The 16,351-nt window shown below is 38.2% G+C and overlaps 1 protein-coding gene across 1 annotated transcript in view; it reads right to left on the reverse strand.

Moving 5' to 3' along the window:
- The window catches only part of Dmd (dystrophin), a 2,373,110-nt gene that overhangs the window by 683,407 nt on the left and 1,673,352 nt on the right, over positions 1–16,351 (reverse strand). Inside the window, exon 51 of the mRNA XM_017795501.2 lies at positions 6,463–6,695. Coding sequence (XP_017650990.1) covers positions 6,463–6,695 — 233 coding nt within the window. The remainder of the gene's footprint in view (positions 1–6,462; positions 6,696–16,351) is intronic.

Below are 16,351 nucleotides of genomic sequence, written 5' to 3' on the forward strand. Positions count from 1 at the left end.
GTTTACTCAACTTCATAAAAACAATACTACAGGACTTTATGACCCAGATTAACCCCAACTCATTAATAGTGGGGGACTTCAATACCCCACTGTCTCCATTAGATAGGTCAACAGGAAAGAGAAATAAGAAGACATCTAAATTAAACATTACCATGCATCAAATGGGCCTAACAGATATCCACAGAATAATCTACCCAAGCATGAAAGAATATAATTTTCATTCAGCACCCGATGGAACTTTCTCCAAAATTCACCATATACTGTGGCACAAAAGAAGCCTCAACAAATACAAAAAGATTGAAATAATTCCATGCATTCTGTCAGGCTACAATGTAATAAAACTTAAAATCAACACCCAAAGAAACTCTAGGAACTACATGAACACGTGGAGATTAAACAACACATTCCTGATTGATCAATGGGTCAAAAGTGAAATTAAGAAAGAAATAAACGTATTCCTGGAACTAAATGAAAAGGACAATACAACACAACAAAATCTGTGGGACACATTGAAAGCAATCCTTTGAGGGAAGTTTATAGTTCTAAGTGTCCACATTAAAACATCAGAAAGAACACAAATAAATGACTTAACACTGCAACTCATGACACTTGAAAAGCAACAACAAATGAAACCCAAACCCAGCAGACAAGAAGAAACAACAAAAATCAGAGCATAAATTAATGAAATAGAAACATGGAAAACAACACAAAGAATCAACGAATCCAAGAGCTGGTTCTTTGAAAAGATAAAGAAGATTAACAGACTGCTAGCCCAGTTAACCAAAAGAAGGAAAGGGCACTTCCAAATCAACAAAATCAGACATGAAAGGGGTAATATCACAACAGACACCAAAAAGATCCAGATCATTATAAGGGAATATTTAAAAAACCCATACGCTGCTAAACTTAAAAACCTAAAAGAAATGGACAGGTGTCTAAAAGCACGGGAACCACCAAAACTAAACCAAGAAGGGATCAACAGCTTAAATAGATCCATAACGTAAGGAAATTGAAGCAGTAATACAAAGCCTCCTGACTAAAAAAAGGCCAGGGACCAGATTGATTTACAGCAGAATTCTACCAGACATTTAAAAAGACCTATATTCAATACTACTAAATTTATTAAAAATGATAGAAATGGAGGGAGAACTTTCAAATTCCTTCTATGAAGCCAGCATCACTCTAATACCAAAGCCAGGTAAAGATACAACCAAAAAAGAGAACTACAGACCCATATCCTTAATGAACATAGAAGCAAAAGTTCTCAACAAAATACTTGCAAACCGGATACAGACACAAATCATAAAGATCATCCACCATGATCAAGTTGGCTTTATTCCAGAGGTGCGTGGATGGTCCAATATACGTAAGTCAATAAACATCATAAATCATACAAATGGACTCAAAAACAAGAACCACATGGTCATCTCAATAGATGTAGAGAATGCCCTTGACAAAATTCAACATGAATTTGCTCAAAGTCCTAGAGGGAATTGGACTGGAGGGAACATAACTCAATGGAATTAAAGCTATATACAACAATCCCACTGCCAACATCATTCTAAATGGAGAAAAACTAGAAGCATTCCCAATAAAATCAGAAACCAGACAAGGCTGTCCACTATCTCCACTCCTTTTCAACATAGTGCTTGAAACTCTTGCAAGAGCAATAATACAAGAGAAGGAAATTAAAGAATTAAGAATTGGAAAAGAAGAGATGAAATTATCCCTTTTGCAGACAATGTGGTATAATATCTAAGCTATGCCAAGAATTCCACCAGAAAACTCCTAGAAATGATTAACACTTTCAATAAAGTGGCAGATTTCAAAATCAATCTACAAAAGTCTGTAGCCTTTCAATATACCAACAACAAGCAATCACAGAAAGAGTATATGGAAATATTCCCTTTCACAACAGCTACAAAAAAATTTCTCAGAATAAACCTCACCAAAGACATTAAAGACCTCTACAATGAAAATTTTAAATCTTTAAAGAAAGAGACTGAGGGGCTAGAGAGATGGCTCAGTAGTTAAGAGCACTGACTGATCTTGCAGAGGATCTGGGTTTGATTCCCAGCACCCACATGGTGGCTAGGAACCGTCCTTAACTCCAGTTCCAGGGAAATCCGAAGCCCCCTTCTGACCTCCGTGGCATTGCATGACATGTGTACACTCACATACATACAGGTAATACACTCATACACATAAAATAAAAATAATAAAATATTTTTAGAGAAAGAGTTTGAGGAAGACATCAGAAGATGGAGGGACTGTCCATTCTCAAGGACTGGAAGAATTAAAACTGTGAAAATAACCATCCTACCAAAAGCCATTTATAGATTCAATGCAATGGCAATCAAAATCCAGATGACATTCTTTACAGAACTGGGAAAAAAATCCTAAGTTTCATATGGAAGCACAAAGACCTCAGATAGCCAAAGCAACCCTGAGTGCTAAGAGCAATGCTCTGGGATTACTATACCAGATTTTAAACTGTATTAGAGAGCTAAAGTCATAAAAATAATATGGTACTGGCACAAAAAATAGACCCGTAGATCACTGGAAGAAAACTGAAGACCCAAATATGAGTACATGCAATTTCAGCCACCTGATATTTGACAAAGGGGCCAAGAACATTAACTTGAGGAAAGACAGCATGTTCAGGAAGTGGTGCTGGCAAAACTGGATCTCCACTTGTAGAAGAATGAAATGAAATCCCTATCTTTCACTTTGCACAAAAGTCAATTCCAAATGGATCAAAGACCTTAATGTGAAGCCTGAAACTCTGAAACTGTTAGAAGAAAACATTGGAAATAACCTACAAGATCTAGGTGTAAGAAAGGATTTTCTAAACTGGATATCAGTTGCTCAGGAAACAAGGTCAAGCATCAACAAATGGGACCTCATTAAACTAAAAAGTTTCTGTACATCAAAAGAAGCAACCAAGGAAGTGAAGAGAAAACCCACAGAATGGGAGAAAATCTTCACCGCAACACATCTGAAAGAGGTTTAGCATCCAGAAAAAAAACAAAGAATCATGAAAGGAAATAACCCAATTAAAAGATGGGCTAAGGAGCTGAACAGAGAATTCTCAAAAGAAGAATTAAAGATGGCTAAGAAACATCTTAAAAGGTGTTCAACATCATTAGTAATTATGGAAATGCAAATTAAAACCGCTTTAAGATTTCATCTTACCCCAGTCAGACTGGCTCAGATCAAGAGAACAAATGATACCAAATTTTGGAGGGGATGCAGGGGAAGGGGAACACAGATTCACTGCTGGTGAGATTGAAAATTTGTTCAACCCCTATGGAAAGCAGTGTGGAGACCTTTTAAAAACTACAAATGAGCCTACCATTTGACCCAGTTATACCACTCCTTGGCATATACCCGAAGAACTGATCCTATTGCAGAGACACTTGTACATCCATGTTTGTTGCTGCTCTTTTCACAATAGCCAGGAGATGGAAGCAACCTAAGTGTCCTTCAACAACAAGTAGACAATGAAAAAGTGGTTCATTTACACAATGAAGTTTTACTCAGCAGTAAAGAAAGATGAAATCATGAAATTTGCAGGTAAATGGATGGAACTACAAACTGTTATACCAAGTGAAGTAACACAGACTCAGAAAAAATAAACATTATATGTTCTCCCTCATATGTGGATCCTAGCTCCAAATCCTCATAAGTGTGTATCCAGACATAACTATAGCAACCATGATAATGAAAAGGAACAAGGGAGGTAAAGGAAAAGAAATCTGAAGGAGAACAGTATGAAACATGTGTCAGTATGGGAGATATGCCTAAAAATGGGGTTATTTTAAGGGGAAGGGGGATGGAGGGTTATACAGGAACCTTGGTGATAAAGGGAAAGAAGGAGCTCAAGAAACGTGGGATCATAGGAGAAGGATATTATTAATGGACAAATGGGAAAATGGGGGCACTTTAAATGGGGAAACCATGGTGGAAGGGTTAGACAATGAGAGAGATAAATAATGCTTAGCTAGCTAGAAAAAACAGAGGGAACCATATTAATCCAACAACATATTGACAAAGAACACATATAACTAGCTCAAGGAACATAGTATATGTGTAGTTAAGGTTTATCGGAGAACATTTGGTCTTTGCCCAAGCTTTATCTACATAGCAAATGGTAATTCAAAGTACCAGACTGGTGGAACTAACCTTCTTAGACGTTTAACAGCCATACTTTGAGGCCTATAATAATTTGGTCAGAGGGACTTAAAGGACAGTTTTTGCTCCTTGCCCTCCAAGGTCGACTAAGTTCCAGGGGCCTATGAAACATCTCTCAAAAATGTCCTGTAATGGTGGTGAATCACGTGTCCTCTTGATCAAGGAGGCCATGGTGACCCCATCAGATGGACTTGAACCAGTGTCCAGTTTACAAAGAGGAGGGTCAACACAGAGGAAACATTTCCTCCATGCTTCCAATTGAAGTCATCCTCAGTCAAGCAGGACCTTTGACTTATCTTCATATAGATGGAACTTGTAGAAGAAAGAGGCAGGGGCTCTTCCTAAGTCCATGTGACCCCTGAGGAACAGATCCTCATACGACCTTAAGAGTCAAAATTAATTGGCTTATCTGGGTCAACTGCATGGTCTTTAACACCCAAAAGGAAAATATAACCAAAGATTAAAGTGATCAATATAATTCTTTAAGAGTCCATGTGTATAGCTAAAGGCTACATAACAAGAAACAATGCCAAACAGGAGATACTGTCCTTTGAGTTGTTGGCCGTGGTGGCCCCAGAGACTTCCAGACAACAACAGAGCATAGAACTTGGAAAATGAACAGCAGACCTCAGTCATATCTAAAGGAATGTTGGAAACTTATTGTTGCTAGATGACAAAGGGCTAAGCTTTCCAAAACAAGGAATTCTAGATAGGCTGACTAAACTCAGTGGATGGACTAGCACTGGGTAATGGCTGGGGGCACTGGTAACACAGTGGACAGTAACAAGGATGAGAGAGTATATGGGCTCCAGTGTTGGCAGGGCCATGGGAGGGTGTCACTTGGGATGTGGGTATATAGATGAATTAGATTGTTTGGGATGCTCTGTATGAAAAACACATTGTTCTATTCTATTGTTTTAAAATGATGGCTAAATTTGTTTCCTCCCCCTATCTAGAAGCCTTTGAGGGGGAACCAACACTGATTCTAGCCACTCCATAGCTATCAAAGTGCCTGAAAACAAATCCCGAGTCCCTCACTCTTGAGTCCAGTCTTGGCAGACTAAAGATAGATGAGGAGGAACCCTCCCTCACTCTTGAGTCCAGTCTTGGCAGACTAAAGATAGATGAGGAGGAACCCAATAGAGGGACGCTTTTGGAAGCTATCCTCAAAAAATCCCAATGGACTCTGCTATGAGCATTTGAAATTTTCTCTGTTCTGTGTTTTTTGTGGTTCCCTGTCTAGAACTTGTAATGATAACTACTCTTGCCTTTACTTATCCTTCACATCCCCTATTCACCAGTCAAGGACTTTGTTTTCTCCCTTCAGATAAGAGTTATGCAATTTCGGAGTGTTTTAGATGGACACACCAAAGGGGTACCCCAATTGCCCCACCCTGTGTCCCTGTTCAGCATGGAAGAAGCCAGAGCATTCTGCATCCTGATTCCCTACCCGCAATTTGGGTAACCTGTTGAGAGGATGGTGTGATAAGACTAACAGGTAGGAACTGGCTTGGCAGTTAGGGTGAAAAAGACCCTAAAGAAAAGTAGCCAGGTTCTTGGCTAAAAGTCAGAATCACATTTCTTATCCATGGAGAAATTTAAAAAAATACAGCATACTTGTAGCTAGGTAAACCACATTTATGTTAATATAGTTGTAATTTTCTAGTTCATATGATAACTTTCCTAAATGGATTCTGATAAGGATGAGAAATGAAATGTCATATTATTAAAACATGGTTATTTGAAAATGGTAAAGCATAAATATCAGATTGAGATACAGGGTATTTTAAAACTATATCCTTTTTACTTGTCTTTTAAAAATTTATAGTTCCCTTTTAATTGTCTTCATTGGTTAAGGAGGAAAACTGGCACAGCCAAGTCAGAAGAGTGGATACTAGACAAGTCTCAGATTATCCTGTTTGTCTCTATAATATGGTGTGGTTGCACAATGCCAAAACAAAAAGTTTAAATGTGATCAGCTCAATTGAGCTAATTATTTTGCAGCACAGACATTTTAAAAATAGTAGTTAAATAGGATTTCCCTCACTTTTCTTCCTTTTAAATTATGGTTACTTAGATAATTACTTTAATTCACATCCTTGATCATATTTAGGTTAACAGGGCAGAGTGAGTAATGTGTTTGCACACAGAAAAAGAGTTTCCTAAAACTTGTGATAAATTATGAAGGAGAGTGAAAGGACAAGGGCAACATATGCACTTTAAAGAAAAAATATCTTTCAGATTTTATATTTATTGTTTTATACATACCTTCTGCTTGATGATCATTTCATTGATGTCTTCAAGATCACCCACCATAACCCTCTGTGATTTTATAACTCGATCAAGCAGAGAAAGCCACTCAGTAAGCTCAGTCCAAGCTCGGTTGAAATCAGCCAGAGCAGGTACCTCCAACATCAGGGAAGATGGCATTTCTAGTTTGGAGATGGCAGTTTCCTTGGTAACCACAGGTTGTGTCGCTAGAGTAACAGTCTGACTAGGAGCTAAATATTTTTTGAAAGATAGAAAAAATGAAAAGAAAAGAAAAATGAGAAACATAAGCTAAAGAATCAATTTCGATAACAATAAATTAGGATTGACAGGCAACAGTTTGAGCCAAAATTCCTGACATTATATGCAACAGTACATCATAGAAACTACAAAGACAAATATTTTTAAATAGATATTTAATAATCTTTCAAGTTTATTTCACTTATTGTCGTGCCTGGAAAAATAATTTAATTTAAATATTTTTCAATAACAATTATATAGATTGTGAAATTTATAAATAAACTAAAAATATTGAGACATTTCCAGACAAAGTTTGTTTTCCACTCAAGTAATAAATGTCAAAACTAATCATTAAAGTCTTAATTCTGACATATGCTTTCTTAAATAAGAAGAAAATAACTTTGAAGGAAAAGAGTACGGAAATCAAACCAATGAAAAGGTTTGCCTTAGCCGTATACTTGACATTGATAAGAAAGTAGATAATAGTGAAGAAAATGAAGGTATATTACTTTTAGAAAGTTAGAGCTTGTAAAGATTTTCTTTTGGATATGAAAGTGTTTCAAGGTCATTAAAGTAAATCCTAAATTAAAGTTAATAGTGCTGAACACTTTAATGGATAAGATTTCAAGTCTTAGGGCAAGGCACATGAGAGAGAATCCCGCTGCCTGCCTTAGGAACTCTGAGACTTTGGTTAAATTATTTAACCTCTCTAAGTTGCAGTTTTTCTCCTCAGTAAGGGAGGAAAAATAACAGTAAATGTCATAGGGGAAGTTGAATAAATTCAATGATAACACAAGCAATGAACATCCAATAATTTCACAAATAGAATATAATTATCACTATCATTATCACAGGAACAATGTTAAGAAGGCTCCTGATACTATAAGCTAATTCTTAATATTAACTAATACTGTTTTATGCATGCCTGACTGATGAAAAACATTTTTAAATAAATCAATATGATGAGCAGTTGGAGATAGGGGCTGGAAAATTGCAGAAAACTCCATCACCAATGGTCTGTGTACAGTACTCAGTTGACCAAAGAATGCTGGGGCTGAATTAGCTCCTGTGAAATGATGCTCTGTAACACCATATCTCAGGGTCATCAGAAGAGTGTGTCAAAAAGAAGAAATTATTATCCTGCAATAAAACCGACAAGGGTGTCAAGAGCATAATATAACATTGAAAATACCAGCAAAGAAATAAGGGAGTATGCAGTGCAGAAGAGAAGCTTCCATCGAAAGCTGGAAAAGGTATCTCGGTGGACGCTCTCATAGGTATGAATGTGAGAAATGTTCCAGGAGCCTGGAAATAGAAGATGCCTTCTTGTATTTCTATTCCGAGGTGGCCATACACTTATTTTCATGGTTGCATTACTATTTGTATTTTTTAAGTTGTCTCCTTATTAGAGAAGATTAGAGGGGTGGAGAAATGCTTATCCTGTTTCCAAATTCAAGGATACCCAGAGTCTCCTATAGATAGAACTAATACTGATCAAGAAGAATCAAAAGTTTTGGAGATTACAGGGCCTAAACATAGTACTAAGCCGTAAGTGGAAAAAACAAGCAATACAGAGGAGATGAAGGAATACTGTTTTCGAAAGGTATCTCAATACTCTGCAGTTCTTTCTGAAAAGAACGAATTCTTATTTTGAAGGAGAAATATCGCCTTGTGGTCTACAGTGCAGGAGAAGTGCGCATGGTGGTATATTAAGATCTAGAAACTTTCAAAGGGATTCTAGCTGAAGGTCTTTGAAGAGGATGCATGGATAACAGTGAAAAGAGAGAGGAATTTAAGTATCAAATTAGGAGCATGTGCAAATTGTTCAAACAAAGATAAACAATGAATTCTGAGGTAACATAGAGTGGCATGGGAGGACTTCAAGGTTGGGTGGAATATCTGACAGTGCTTTGTTTTTTAAAAGAAATCATCTGAGAACTCGTACATGAATATAATACATTTTGATGAGATCCACCCACCATTCCCAATTCCTCCCCTATCCCCTATCAGTTTCCCCTCCCAAATTCATGTAGTCTTAAAAAAAAGTAGGTGTAAGCCCATGTATTGGAGCATGGGTAGTCTCTCCTGGGCTGTACTCCTGAAGAAAATTAGCAATAAGCTGAGTTGACAATAGCTTCTTAGCTAAGACTGGGACTTCTTGAGCCCCTTATCCATTCATGTGGGAATTTTGTCTGGTTTGATCTTATGCAGGTTTTGTACATACAGTCAAACCTACTGTAATTTCATAAGTTATGCCCAACAAATATGATGCTGCTGTGGAGCTTCATAACCTATGAGTCTTAAAATCTTTTCAACCCCACTTGCATAATGATCCCTGAACCTTGGAGTGAGGGATGTGAAATAGATATCACATTTACAGCTAAACATTATACAATCCCTTCTCATTAGCCAGTTTTGGGTCTCTGTATTAATCTACTTAAAAAAGAAGTTTCTCTGATGAGGTTCAAGAGATGTACTAATCTATTGGTATAAAGATAAGAATTTGCAGGGTAGTTATTACTATGTCTATTTGGCAGAATAATAGTAGTAAGTTCTTCCCTAGGGCCTATAACTACAGGGCCAGATACAGGTTTTTCACTCAGTTAGCAATACCAAGCATGAATTGTGTCTTGTAGAACATAATTTAAATCCAATCAGAAAATGGTTGGTTACTCCCATAACATTCATGCTATTACCATAATAACAAACATATCTTGCTAAGCCAGTCATTATTAGACATCACAAGTTCATACTTTGGTAAAACTGCTGATAATATTTCTCCCCAGGAGTCTGCATACAATCTTTCAGCACTGTGAAATCTAGCCAGTAGGGATGAAGTGACTAGTTAAAGTGCCAGGTTGTTTTCTTCATGTCCTTGGACTCAAGTATGTGTTATCTTCTGTAATAAGCTCTTACCATCGATTTCTGGAGAGCAACCAAGGACAATGTCAATATTCTGTTTGGGGAGGTCTATAGGATCCCGTGGACCAATGAAAAACGAGGTACCCATTACAAGGCCCTGGGTTTTTTTATTTGATACCTTACATTATCTGGGGGAGGCACTGTCTTTTCATTATAGGGTAACTTCATTTAAATTCTCTCTCTCTCTCTCTCTCTCTCTCTCTGTGCATGTGTATACATATACATGCAGGACATGCATGTGTTTTAGGAAGCTATGCATATTAGATTGAGTGTACAGATGTTTATAGATTGGTAGGAGTGGATATAAAAATGGCCATTCTGCCAAGAGCAGTCTACAGAGTCAGTGCAATTCCCATCAGAATTCCACTGCAATTTTTCACAGATTGAAAAAATCATTTCAAAATATGGAAACACAAAAGACCCAGATTAGTTAAAACAATCCTTTATAAAATTATATTTATTTTATTTTTTAAAATTTTTATTGACCTTGTATACATTTCATACAACAGTTCTTAATCAAATTTAGACCCCCTCTCCCCCATCCATGCTCCCACAACCCTTCACTGGACCTCATGTATTCCATCACACATGCTAAGTCTTATCCAGTCAAGCATTTGTACCCACATGTCCTTCAGTGCAAATTCATCCACTGGAGTCTAGTCAGCTTATCTAGAGATCTTATGTAATGCATACTCTCCCTCACCCAGTGGTAATCAGTCTCTAAAAGTTCTCAGTCTAGGGCCAGCCCTCCATCCACTTCTCTGGCTCCATTCTGAGCCCTTGCCTGATTGAGTTGACATGAGTCCTGTGGTCAACCACCACTGATACAAGTTAACATGTGCAAGCTTCCAGTGGCCCGAAACCCTCTGCTTCCCTATGTTCATGAACCAACCGTGCCTCTTAAAATCTTTCTGTCCCCTCTTCTGCAATGGTCCCTGAGCTGTGGGTGGGTAAGGTTTAATATAGGAGTTCTATCCAGGGACACACATTCTGTAGTCTCTTATTTAAAACTTGGCCAGTTGTGGGCTTCTGTGTACATCATACTCTGTTGTACTTAAGGAAGCTTCACTGGTGAGAGTTGAGGGATGCATCAGTTTTCTCTCTACCCCTAATTCTGCTGTGTCCCATGAGCATTAAGTGTAGATTATTTTTACTTTATGTCCATGAATTTTTGCCTGCATGTATGTAAGTGCACCCCTGTGTGCAATGCCTGAGGAGGCCAGCAAAGTGTGTCTTACCCCCTGGAAATGGAGTTTCAGATGCTTGTTGGCTGCTATGTGGGTGCTGAGAAGTGAAATTGGTTTCTCTGTAAGATTAGTCAGTGCTCTTAATTATTGAGCCATCTCTCCAGCCCCAAAAACAATGTTGAAAAATAAAACATTGTTAGAGGTATCACCATCCTTGATTTCAAGTTATATTACAGAGGATAGTAGTAAAAAACATGGTGCCAGCATCATTCTGACACACACATTAGTGGGATAGACTGAGGATACACATATAATCCCATGCTCTTACAGACACTTGATTTTTGAGAAAGAGGCCAAAAATACACATTGATGAACAGAAAACATCTCCAATCAATGGTACAGGTCAAACCGGATAGCTAGATGTAGAAGAATGCAACTAGATCCCTATCTATCACCCTAAACCAAACAACTCCAACTAGATAATGGACTTCACTGTAAAACTGAATACTTCGAAAGTGCTGGAGGAAAAAGTGAGCAAAATGCTTCTTCAATTTACAGACATGCAAAAGTACTTTCTCATTAGGACGCTGGTATGTGGTATTGTTTCCTTAAAAATGACCACTTATTGGTAATATTATCTTCAAGTAAGGGGATGAACATAGATTTGTTTTCCTTCTTTAGATTTACATCTGACTAGAGAAGTGTGTAGTGAAATACTGATGATCCACAGTTTTCTGAAAAGTGTATTTGTTTTCAAAGTATATTTTTATTGAATTTTTGTGCGTTTCATACAGTACATATTAATACTATTTAGATCTCCTCCCCTATCTGAATCCCCCATATCCCACCCACAGGATCTCATTAATTCTGTCATGAGTCAGCAGGTTATCTTTTTTTTAAATAAAACTTCTATTGAAGGTGGGGAAAGGAGGACGAGGGCTTGAGTCTCAAAGAAAAACACGGGGTGGGGCGGAGAGAATCAAAGGGGTATAGCACATTCAAAAAGTAATTTTCAAATGGAACATTGGAATAATATCAGAAATTTTCACTTGAGGGAAAAGGAGCAAGCATTATTTTTTTTTTTAAATCATCTGTAGCAGATTGAGAAGTCATGCAGGGATCTCGGCAGTGGTCAAAGAAATGATTTTGTCTTTAGACTAGTCAAGCGATTTATTTCCAGTCTCCTCTCCAGCAGTAATGGAAAGCATCTTTACCATATAGGAAAGGGAGATAATTCATGTCTTCCTTACTCAAATGTTATTCCTTGCACCCCACAGAGGTCCTGTATTACAGTAAGTGCTCATTAACATCCTCCGAGTAAGTGAATGAAACTTTTTAAAAAGGGGAGGCATGGATGGGGGAAGGGGTCTAAATTTGATTAAGAACTATTGTATGCAGCTGGTGAGGTGGCTCAGGGGTGAAGAACACTGACAGTTCTCGCAGAAGACCTGGGTTCGAATCCCAGCACCCACATGGCAGCAAACAACCTTCCATAACTCCAGTCCCAGGGGATCTGACAGCCTCTTCTGACCTCCATGGGCAATGCACGACACGGGTGCACTTACCTACAGGCAGGCAATACACACATAGACATAAAAATAATAAATGAAATATTAAAAAGAACTATTGTATGAAATTACAAAGCTCAATAAAGATATATTAAATAAACAAGTAAAATACTTAGAAGTCTTCTACCCACAGTGAGATGTAAAATTTAATAAGAAACTGCAAGAATGGATTGTTGAAGGGCACAACATAGAGGATGTCTATGTTTTTCTATTTAGATTATTTTAACTATTTTTCTTAAATTTGTGTGTGTGTGTGTGTGTGTGTGTGTGTGTGCATGCATTACATGATTTCACAACTTGGTACAGCAAAGGAAAGTGGAGAGAAAAAAATCATAATGCAGTATGCTGATTAACTGTTAGAATAATGGAATTTGAGAAATGTTTATTATGTTATCAGACTCAGGCAATTCCATGAGGTCAGTACTGTTCTCATTATTACACAGGTAAAGGCACTGAGGTTGACATATTCTGTTTAGCAACCACATTAGAAAACCACATCCAAGATGTCTGCAATTGTGCTGGCTAGCTTTGGTTGTCAACTTGACACACCTGGGTACAGGGAACCTCAACTGGGAATTTTCCTCCATTGTATTGGCTTCTGGTCATGTCTGTGGGGCATTTTCTTGATTACTGAGTGATGTGGAAGGGCATAGCCTATTGTGGGTGGTGCCACCACTGGGAAGTTGGCCCTGTGTTGTATAAGAAAGCAAGCTGAGCATGGGCCAGGGGAGCATGCCAGTAAGCAGAGTTCCTCCATGGCCTGTACTTCAGCTCCTGCCTCCAGGTTCCTGCTGAGTTCCTACCTTGGGCTCCTTTAGTGATGAACTGTGACTCAAAAGATGAAAGACAAATAAACTCCTTCCTCCCCAAGTTGGTATTGGTCAGTGTTTTGTCACAGCAATCAAAAGAAACTAGAACAGCAATACTAGAGATTACATATGCAGCACTGTGTATTTAGGAAATGGTCAACTGCCCCTGAGTTTACCTAGCTTACCTAAGGATAGACAGCTAAGAAATGGTAGAATAAGTATTTTTCTCCAGCCATCTGGACTTAAATTTTATTCGATACTGTGTTTCCTGAACTAAGGTTCTTTCCTGTTTTGCTCCTTTGATTAGAAAAGCAGGGAGGGGGAACAAATGAACTTATTGTTTTTAATTTCTCTTATTTGCATTTGACTCTCCAGTGTGTTCTCCAAGTTGTGGCTCTTCCTGAATTATTTTCTTCTTTCAAAAATTGTTAAAATGATGTGGATCTTAGCATCAAGTCCTTATATGTGAGTATATACCCTGATGTAACTGCGGGAGCCAGGAAAATGGAAAGGAACCACAGAGGTAAAGGGGAAAAAGAGCCTAAGAGAGGGGGATTGGAGCAAACAACTGTTACCAAAGGGAAAATAGGGGTATTCAACTGGGAAGGGAGGAGGAAAAGACGTATCAGGAACCATGGGGGTAAAGGGGAAGAAGGAACTCAAGAGAGGGGGGAATAAATGGAGATGGGTATTATCTAGGGGAAAAGGGGGGTACTTAAACTGGGGAGGGAGGAGGGAGGTTAGATGGGGAGAGAGAGGAGATAAATAAAAAGCTTAGGTGGTGGGAAAAACCAGACAGAAATGTGTTAGCCCAAACACCTATTGAAATATACACATATAGTATCTGAACATGAATACATGAGTATACCTGACGGCTACATAATAAGAAACACTGCCTGAAAGAAGGAACCTCCCTTTGAGCTGCTGGTCATTGTAGTCCAAGACACTCCCAAAATATGGTATTGCCTCGGCCCTTGATTACCTCCCAAAACTTGAAGGTAAGACACTATTCCTGAAGACAAGTCATACTTCAAACACAGAACTTGGAACAACAGAGCTGGAACTGACTTCCTCCCTGAAGACTAGCTCTCATAGTTCTGGAGGTAACTATGCAAGCTGCTAAGGGAGAGAAACCAATCAATGGTCCAATCCCATCTTAATGTCTACTAACCTAACAACAATTAACAGAACAGCAACCTATAGTGGTACAATAGTCAAACTTTTATCTTGGGGGTAATCAACAGCTATCTAAATGAACTTAAATTTCTCTCAATGGGAGGGAACTCATGCATGGCACTGTAAACATGGTCAAATATACGTGGCTGGAAAGATCATAGATCCTAGAGAAAAACCATACCTCTTTCATATCCCTAGACAAACGTAATTTCTTTTATTTTGTAATTTCTTACTGTATGTTAAATACATGTCCTTATATATTTGCAGAAAAGTATACTGTATACCACTCATCAAAGAGACTTCTTTTACATCAGATAGAGACTATTACAGAGTTCCACAACTGGTCACACACAGAGAATATGTGTCTGAGAGATGCCCAGACCTAAGTGAGACCTCTTCTGAGGAACCTCTAGGTGTAATGTTCGTCAAACAGCACAACAATGGTTAGAGTGAATATTAACGCATTCCTCATCTCTTACCAGTGAAGCTTCCTTATGCTTCCTCGTGAGTGTGATGCACACAGAAAGCCAAAACTGGCCCAGTTGTAGAGAATAAAAGACTTCCAAGTGGGTGTCCCTGTATAGGAATCCTATGTTAAACCTCACCCACCAGAGAGGGGCCATTGGGAAAGGAGTAGGAAGACTTTAAGAGCCAGGCATGGTGCATGAATATAGGGACCACAGTCTTCCAGGTCTTTGGAAACTTGCTCATATGAACTTGCAGCAATAGTGACAGCTTGCACAAAACCCATGCTGACTCAATCAGACATAAACCCAGCATAAAGCTGGGGAAAAGGACAGCAGGTCCCAAAGTTAGCTGAGACACTATTGGCAACTGATTACTGCTTCATGAGGGAGAGTTGATTTTCTTTAAGGGAGTGATTCTAGATAGGCTGACTAGACTCCATTAGATGAACTTACATGGATGGCTATCTGGATACAAATGCTTGACAGGATAGGCCTCAGCACGTATGACAGAATGCATGAAATCCAGTAGGGTGGGCTATGGGGAGTGCAGATAGGGGAGGGGTTATATATGATTAAGATGTACGAAATTCCCCAAAACTCAATAAAAATATACATTAAAAATTATTAAAATGAGGGGGCCGGAGAGAGGGCTCAGTGGTTAAGAGCACTGGCTGCTCTTGCAGAAGACCTGAGTTCGATTCCCCACACCCATATGGTGGCTAACAACCATTTGTAACTCCAGTTCCAGGGTATCTGACACCCTCTTCTGATCTCTACAGACACTGCACAACACCAGTGCACCTAACTACCTGCAGGCAATACACCCATACACATAAAATAAAATTTTTAAAAAATTGTTAAAATGAGGGCCAACAAGGCATCTCAGTGGATAAAGGCACTTCCTGCTAAACTGGAATTTGATCCCTGCAGCCCACATGGAAGGAAAGAGCTGACTACCACAAGTTGTCCATTTTCATTTGATCCTTTGGTCAGTGTTTATTGATGCTTCATTTTCTACACTTAACTTTGTGTTCTAGGATCTCCATTCTCATTCTGACTTGACACTCCAGCCTCATTTCCCTCAAAATGCTGCCCATCTCTATTCTGTATCATCCAATTAGCCCAGCAATTCCACTTTTGTGTCCTTTCATATACTCTATGCTTCCTAAAAACATTTCTCACTCTTCCTACACAAAATCACATTTCTTTAAATCTCAAATCTAAATTTGTTTGGACTGTGTAACAATAAAATCTTTCATTAGTCTTAGAATAACAATAATTGCATGGACTATATACATTTTACAGTTCTAAGACTTCTGTTAAATTGACTTATCTCATAAGAAAAATGTCATTTTGGTCTCTGGATTGGTTGTTTAAATAAAATTTGTTGCATATAATTAAAGTGTACATCATGATATTAAGGGAAATACAGATATATTTTATGGTCTATATAAAACACATTGTAAAATACATGGAAATGTATATATATATAATGTTAATTTAGCATGCATATAGTTTTA

The sequence above is a fragment of the Nannospalax galili genome, unplaced genomic scaffold (genome assembly GCF_000622305.1).
Source record: "Nannospalax galili isolate Female #2095 unplaced genomic scaffold, S.galili_v1.0 scaffold7, whole genome shotgun sequence".
NCBI lineage: Eukaryota > Metazoa > Chordata > Mammalia > Rodentia > Spalacidae > Nannospalax > Nannospalax galili.